The sequence below is a fragment of the Amblyomma mixtum genome, chromosome 7 (genome assembly GCF_055824585.1).
Source record: "Amblyomma mixtum isolate Tamu chromosome 7, ASM5582458v1, whole genome shotgun sequence".
NCBI lineage: Eukaryota > Metazoa > Arthropoda > Arachnida > Ixodida > Ixodidae > Amblyomma > Amblyomma mixtum.
The window spans coordinates 30838219-30846929 of record NC_143018.1 but is presented as its reverse complement, the minus strand read 5'-3'; the positions used below and the strand labels follow the sequence as shown (position 1 = coordinate 30846929).

Genomic DNA, 8711 nt, shown 5'->3' with positions numbered 1-8711 from the left:
TCGACAGCCACACCATTCCCTCTACACACGTGAGAGCGCAGTCTGGAGGCAGCGCCGGGCCAACTCCCTTGTTTCGCCGGTAACAGTGAGCCGCATGCACCCAGTCTGATACCAACCTCAGTGCTGGTGGTGATGTATAACAGTAATCTCTAGTCCCTAGACAGGGACCCCTAAGGCTTCCGCGGCAGCTGGGACCCTAGCAAGGAGGACTCTTTGGCTCTGTAATGTAGAGCACCCGAGCAGTGAAGCCTACCAGCTCTTTCAGGCAGGTGACGGGTAAGGCGGGTAAGCAGGGTTAAAGTGGAACGTCCGCACCAAGTGATGCACGTCCGAGCACGCGCTTCCACAAGCTGGGCACTCCCCATTAAAAGCCGGATTAAAATATTTGCAGCACCGACGGGCACAGTACCGTTTTGGTATATACGCGGCGGAGCCAACGCTCCTCACTTTTTGTTAGCCCTTTCGCAGGGGGGTGAAAGCGGCTATGAAGGGTTTGATACAAGTGAATAACTCTTCCACCTTTCAGGCCCCAGCGGCCGACCTCAATCATTATCCGTGGGCGTGCCCGAAACCAGCGGCCGTGGGGCTCGCCCTCAACCTATCTCGCTCTTCCTGGTAGTAGCTCTGTTTTCTCCAGAGGCGAGGAACAAGCGCAGACTGCTCCCTTAGGTGAGGCATGAGGCGGAGGCCAGAGGGCTGCTGGACATTTAGGAGCCCTCGGACGGTGGAAGAACCGTTTTTTTTTTATTTTTGCTTAGTTTTGTGAAGTAGAGCTTGTCCCCTGTCCTTCCATGCGGTTTGTCTCCTCCTCCTCATTGCGGTCCAGCATCATCGATACTGCCACCACGATGACAATCAGGATCAGCGCTGCGAGGGAGGAAAGTGGAACCCAGAATAAGGGCGACGCAATGAAAGGCGACTCCTCACTGGATTCTTTTGGTGAACCCATAGCTTGTGTTGTCGTGACCTTTTTGTCCGGGGCCCTTGTCGTCGCGCTTTGTGTTGTCGTGGCCTCTGTCGCTGGGGCTTTCGCGGTGGTAGCCACTGTTGGGTTAGCAGCCCGAGGGTAGTAAGTCACCAAAACAGCGTTCGAGATTTTGGACTTCAGCCCATCACTGTTAACCACTCGGGCTGCCAGGTGACCCTCCCACGTCCAGGCGCCATCTTGCCCAGGCGTGGAGAAGGTGCTGGGAAGTGACAAAGTGACGAAATGCCGGTCACCAGACGGCAGCGCATCCAGGTTGCCTTCCACGACGTCGGCTTCCGTGATCTCGGCCTGGTTTTCGAAGTCATATTTTAGGTCATCGTATAGTTTTCCGACTCGAATATCCACGGTGGAAGCTGCGAAAAAGTAATGTCGTTGAAGGCGAAGCAGGACAATATTCAGTGTGACGTCATCATAATATGTGCCCCAGACTGAGATAAGCGCTTTGCTTTCGTTTCCTTCGCCATGTTTTCACAGATGTCATGTGACCGTTCTGGCTGTTTATATTTCACGACCTAACTTTAAAAGGACTCATTCTTCGTCAGGATGCCACGAGCGTCTGGCTGCCCTCTGACATCAATTAGTCGTGACGGGTTAAAATGTGAACTAACTTTTCCCAAATAGTTAGCCTAATGTCCATTACATACTTATGTAGATGAACTACTGCGCTTGATAACGTGCCGAATATCGAAAGTTTAGCCTCGTCACCTTTGTCAAGTGGACAAGTCACGCATAGAACTGTCGCATGTTGAAACAACTCCATCTCAGACGCAAGAAATGATCCTCAATTCCACTGTCTTATAATTCTCTCCGCTGTGCTAGCTGTTTCCCACACCATTTCTCTCATAGTCTAAAGGTTCCTTCCAATTCAATTTACTGACTTTGCAACAGGTATATACAATAAAAATTAAAATTCCCGGGCACCTTTCCGTTATCCCTGTACATGCATTGTGCTTTTTACGGAAGATAGGCTTCGTACAAAAATGGTCGGCGAAATTAAGCACAAATAATAAAACGTTCGAGATCGGTGCGGTAACCCCCATTGGAGTAATGCAAAAGCACTGACGTCTGCTCGGCACTCCACGCGTAATTGATCATCGCGTCACGCCGCACACAAACACGACACGCGCGCGCACCAACGGCGACAGAACGACTGGCGTAGGAGCGGCAAGTTGATTTTTTGTTCCGCCATCGCTCTACGCCTCTGACGTCACAGTGACAAGGAGAAACTACGGCGGGCGCTCTCCTCTGCAGCCCCGGTGACGTCACAGCGAAGCTTACTATTACGACATGACGTGACACCATGGGTTGCCATAGTAACCACACCGATAATTCACCACCACCACACATTAATTGCCATAATTGCAAGACTGTTATGAATTCATAACTTCTTCGCCCCTAATTCCCCTTAATTCACCCTAGTTCATTCTTAATTCGCCTTAATTCCCCTCAGTGTAACTTGTTTCATTTCGGTCCTTAATTCATAAATTAACTCATTAAGGCCGCGATTTTCCTACCTTTTGGTGCTAGGCATTGGATCCGCCCACAGGTCCGGTCACCTGTTCCCACACTTCTGGTGTTTTAAAAATTGGTGCCACACTCTGCTCAAGCTCTGCGCACTTGTAGGGCTTTTTTGGCTTCAAATAATTACTCAACCGATTTCGAAAAATTATTTTTTTTTTGCGCAGCATCCTCATATCATCCTATTTAGGTTACAACCACTCGTTTGACTTTATCTCTTCATAGTTCGGCGCAACTACTGCCGGCACGTTTCGATGAAACGCTGGGGCTACATAAGCGACTCTCAAAAAGGTGCTAATCTACTTGAAGCCGTGGAAATGCTAGGTTTAGGGCTCGTCACTGATACTACCTCTCCTACCAGAACAGGGAACAGTATTAGCCGAGATACCTGCCCAGACCTCACCTTCATTAAGAACATTAATCACGCAACCTGGACTAATTTAGAGGAATCCTTGGGCAGCGACCACAACATCATAAGTCTCTCTATACCAACTGCCAGAATCAGAAGAGCTCAGGGAAATGTACACATCACGGACTGGACAAAATTCAGAGACTGCCTGCCGCCAGAAGGAGGCATTAAAAATATTCAAGAGTGGACTCAACTAATCAAAGATGCCCACTCAAGCAACACTCGAACCATCTAACGGACCGTAGAAGCACCGGACGTAGATTGCCACCTATTGCATCTATGGGAGGCTCGAAAAGGCCTCACTAAACGCTGGAAAAAAGTCTCAATAGAAAACTACAACAACGAATTGCTAAGATTACAGAGCAAGCGCATGCATATGCTATACAACTATGTAGACAAAACTGGTCTGAGTTTTGTGCTTCCCTGAAAGGCACTGTAAGCACAGCCCAGACATGGACCATCTTAAGATGCATGCTCGACCCGAATAAGGCCAAATCAGTTACCAGCCGAACTCTCCAAATAGTTGCCCATAAGTTTCAAGGCACAGACCAAGACCTCATAACAGCCATGCATCGCAAGTACATAGGAGACCACACCCCTCCATGCACCCTGACCTATGAAGGACAACAAAATCCAAGCTTAGACACCTCCATACCGGTATCTGAAGTTTATGCTGCAGCAAGAATAGCTCAGCGGAACACAGCACCGGGCGGAGACAAGGTTACCAACGCTATAATTCGAAACCTCAGCAACGACCATCTGAAAGACCTAACAGAATACATTAACAAGGAATTATGGGAGAAAGGCCAGGTTCCAGCTGAGTGGCGCCATGCGGACATCATTATGATTCCAAAGGCCGGGAAACACCCGGCAGTAGAGTCCCTCCGCCCAATCTCCTTAACCTCCTGTCTGGGAAAACTGTATGAAAGAATCATACAAACCAGACTCCAGAACTATATAGAAGATAACAACTTTTACCCCTACACTATGGTGGGATTCCGAAAAGGTCTTTGTACACAAGATGCCTTCCTAAGGATTAGCGAAGAAGTGATTAATACAATACCCACCCACGGAGAAAACCTTCTTTCAGCCCTTGATTTAAAAGGAGCCTTTGACAACGTCTCCCATCAGGCTATCCTAGAGGAGCTTAGTGGTGTAAACTGTGGAGAGAGGATCTTTAACTACATCAAGGCTTTCCTCTCCAAGAGAACCGCCACCATAGGCATCGGTGAAGTCCGTTCTCATCCCTTCCCCATGCCTAACAAGGGTACTCCTCAAGGGGCTATAATATCCCCCCTCCTCTTCAATATTGCCATGCTAAAGCTAGCAAGAAAGCTTCAAACGCAGCCCGACATAGGCTACACGGTCTATGCCGATGATATAACTCTATGGGCCACACACGGCTCCTCTTTAGCCCAAAAAGAATAAGCCCTACAGGAAGCCATACACAGGGTTGAAGAATTTGCTGCGGAAAGTGGTCTGGAGTGTGTCCCGGAGAAGTCTGATGTCATTAGACTACACAAACTCCCTTACACATCCCCAGGAGAAGTTGAGCTTTTCCTGGGAGGACGCAAGATTAATGAAGGGGACAAGATCCGGATACTGGGGCTCTGGCTTCAAAGTAACCTCAGATGCGACCATATGATCAGAACCATCAAAACAACAGTTAATCAAATCTCAAGAATGATCCGCCGCATTACCTGGCACCGCAAGGGTATGACAGAAGAGGACACCCTTAGACTCGTCCAAGCCCTAGTTCTGAGCAGGATAACATACGGCCTCCCTTACCAAAAACTGGGCACTGTGGAAACCAGAGCTATCGATACAATCATAAGAGGGGCTTACAAAACTGCCCTCAATCTTCCAATAGCCACTTCTACAGAACGGCTCCTAGAGCTTGGTCTGCACAACAATTTTACCGAGCTCCAAGAAGCCCTCTTGGAAAGCCAAAAAGAACGCCTTCTAACAACCAATGCGGGAAGGACGATCCTGACTAAATTAGGGACATGGCCGGGGCTGGAGACAAGAGGCAGTAAAACCTCTCTTTCACTCCAAACCCGAGAAAAGATCACCGTTAGCCCGATCACACGTCACATGCATCATGCCCATCAGCAAGGCAGACGACAAGCGAGAGCAAAGACACTTCAGAAACGCCTAGAAACCGACCGTAAAGCCGTTTACGTAGACATTGGGGCCTACCCCAAGCCGGGAAAGTTCTCAGTCGCTGCGATTGACCACCAACTAAACCCGGCTCTCCAAGCTTCTATCTATGCAGAAAACCCCTCCTCTGCAGAGGCTCTGGCAATAGCTATCGCCATCAAACATAAAGACCAAAGAGGAGAGTCCTCCCACGTTATAACAGACTCCCAACAAGCCTGCCGAGACTTTCTTAATGGCAGGCTTCCCTCAAGAGCAACACAGCTACTTGGCAATCTCAGCCAAACACACACACTAACATGGACACCTGGTCACGAAGGACTAGCTGGAAATGAGGTAGCCAACGATCTAGCCCGAGATTTAACCCACCGGGCGGACCCTCATCCCTAAACCACGCCCATGCCTTGCACCTATGGTGACAGATTGGAACATATTCGGCTGGAGCGCAGAAAATACCCACCCCCTCACATAAAACTAGACTCCTCCGCAGCCATAGACTGGAGGAAAATTCAGACCAACACTTTCCCTAACTTGTTCATCCTACACAAGATTAGCCCCACTCAATATCAGAATACATGCCCTTGGTGTGGAGCTTGCCCTACGCTCTACATCATATCGTGGGAATGCACAATGAAACCAAAACACTTAACTGTATCCAACCCGACATATGAGCAGTGAGAGGTGGCCCTGACCAGCGAGACCCTGGATCAGCAACTCAAGTTGGTTCAGCAAGTCCGTCAGTCAGCTAAAGCCAGTGGCGCCTTGGACTAGGGGTGCCACCCAAGTTGCTCGAGCAACCTTCCTCAATTTCAAATAAAAGTTTTCTCTCTCTCTCTCTTTAGTGAGACGACCCAGCGAACATAGCCTAGTAATTCTTTCGCATTAATAAACACCTACAGTAATACTGTGCAGCTGTTGGGGCCGGTTGGTACCTTCGTTATACTGCCGAATACACAAGGCGCAATTACATCACAAGCCAGTTCTGGTATCCCGTCACTGCAGACATTGCGCAACTTTGGTGTGCCTACTGGCTAAATAATGTGACCTTGTCCTCATGGACGAACTATTACTATTCACTGTAATATCCGATTTAAGTGAGTACGGGGATATGAGGCCCTTTTCTGACGAGCCCGAAATACAACCGCCCATTCTAATACCTTCTTCAAAATGTTCCTAAACTTCTCCACAGCACTATAGGATAATAGTACTGTGTATATTGCGGATACATTACTGTGTGCAAGGCGGTGTATATTTTCGCCTTAGTGAAGTAAACTGGAGCGTTTTATTTATCTCAAAGGTTACAATGGTATTTAAAGAATGTGCTTTGTGGTGGATATCAAACTTCAAGACCATGGAGTACGTGTGAGAACAAACCCGATTTTTGTGGGGTGTTCATGAATGTATACGGCAACATAGGGCGAACAGTGTCAGAACAATCGAGAAAAATCTTTAAAATGCTCCCCTCCCTCCCTGATCTGCTGTCATGCCTTCGATGACACTGTCCCATGATTCTATGCCAACTTGCCCAGTTTCCTATCCAAGAATACTGCACCTATTCAGTGGATTAAGTGCCTATGAGCTCCACAGCACACGTCTCTTCTTAAAGTGCTTACCCTTTCCAAACACCAGGTGAGCTCCTGGCCACGTCCAAGTCACCCTCACCAGGAGAGTGTTGCTCTTTCCCGGCCGCTCGTTTTCCACGGCTAGGTCATCGATGCGTCCAGGAGGCACTTGCGCTTCCACAATATCTTTCGTGACATCGAAGGAAACTCCAGACACCACCCTCTGGAAATCTTCCACTGGCTCACCGTCCGGGCCGTTGGTGTCGTCGGTATCGGTGTCGTTGACAAGCGGGAACCACTCCATCGGCCACGCGTCCCGGAAGTCGCTTTCGTTGTATTCATCTGCGTGGTTCACAGCCGGCCAAGGTGCACAAGGAGAACGGGGACACGAATTCAGGCCACCAGGGTAGTTTGAAAGCTCGGAAAAAAAAATATACGGACGCTCACGATAGCCCTAACTGCTAAATTTGAGTTTCAGCTCTGTAGGTGTTTTGGTTTCTGATATATTAAGGATACTTTGCGGTCAGATATGAGGATGAGGATCTGTTCAACCTGCTCCAACAATGACAGATTCATAAGGAGAAAGTTTACATGTCAGTACATGTTAAAGTACCCCAGCTGGTCTAAATTTCTGGAGCCCTTCACTACGACGCTCTCATAGCCTGAGTCGCTTTCGGACGTTAAACCCCCATGAACCATAAACTAGGACTACAAAGCTGTGTTGTGGTGACTGACGCGGACAGTCGTTTGCGTGCAGCACATTTCCCTGCACCGCCGGTCAACAGAGAGGAGTGCTGTGGAACGGGCACGTGGCAGAGCGTGGGTGCGCACACCGGTAAAGCCACTCCTCTACGCACCGCCGCAGACACCCTCCCAACATCTCCCTCCACCACCCTATCTCCACACGTGTAGTGGCCATGGACGACGGATGCGCAGAACTTTGGCGCTGTCTGTGAGCGAGCGGCGGCAGTTTCCTTCGCTCGGCATGGCTGGTCTCATAGAGTGTCTGGCTGTCACCTAGAGGGAAAGCTGGCGCCACAGCACTTCAGCCGCCATGGGCGATCAAAGCATCATGGGCCGGTGAGCTACTTGGTGCGAGAAAGATTTTTTCGGGAACACGGAGTGGCACTACTAAGTTGCTTTAATAAAACGCAATTCTCCGTGTGAGAGAAGAGCGAGAAGAGCCGTCAAATGGCGCGCCCCGCGCGCAGACGACTTTCGCGCGAGAGTAGTCTGCAAACGCCAGAGTTGCGAAAACGCAACCGCACAGGACGTCAATAAGAGGTTTCTGTGATTTGAAATGCTATTTAGAAGCATCTTAATGTTTTTAAGCAAAAACACTTTTTAAGCACACTTGTTTTTTTAAGTACGCTTGTTAGGGACGAAATATTCGTTTTTGTAGTGCTCAATATTTAGCCATTGGGAGAGCTAGCCATTTCTTATTCTGGCAGACTTTGTATTTACATGCTTTACTGCTCATTTGTTGCAATTTAAAGAAATGATATTGAATGTTAGGGCACTTTTGATTATCGAACAGCGTTTAATTTTGCATCACTTTTTGGCCGGAATTTGTGGTTCAGCAGTCGGCAGCTCACCGGCCCATGATGCTTTGAGAGCCTATGGTTGCTGGAGTGGACTTGAGGGAGCTCCATGCAGACTCCCATAGAGGGGCGCCAGCTTTCCCTCTAGGTATTAGTAAGTATCTCTGCCACCAGGTGGCCCCAGGTGGCATCAGAAGACAGAGATGAGAGTTGGCTCACGCGCCCTGAGAGCTGGTTCTGGAAACGCTGCTGCCGAACGGTGTCTCCTGCCTTGGTTCCGTGACAATATAAGGAGTGAATGTCAGGCCGCCCGACCTGAGTACTTTATACGACATATTATCGCAAAAAAACGTCAGCTTTGCGTGTAGTATCACTTCTCCCCCGCACCGCTACCACCGGTGGCAACGTGCTCACGCAGATGGCTGCGACAAGCTACAGGTGCAGGCCAGCACCATTCGCGCCTTAACTCTTCCGACCATCTGCGCATGCGCAATGCCGGTGCGTGGTCGAGGTATGCGGCTTCGCTAAAGGCTACG

At 49.2% G+C, this 8711-nt stretch overlaps 1 protein-coding gene across 1 annotated transcript; it reads right to left on the bottom strand.

Moving 5' to 3' along the window:
• Positions 1-754: 754 nt before the first annotated feature.
• LOC149335538 (uncharacterized) lies at positions 755-7026 on the bottom strand. The gene is made up of 2 exons (XM_089553960.1): positions 6686-7026; positions 755-1341 (listed from the first exon to the last, which is right to left on the bottom strand). The coding sequence occupies exons 1-2, from the start codon at positions 6936-6938 to the stop codon at positions 755-757; spliced, it is 840 nt and encodes a 279-aa protein (XP_089410086.1). The 5' UTR covers positions 6939-7026.
• Positions 7027-8711: the final 1685 nt, after the last annotated feature.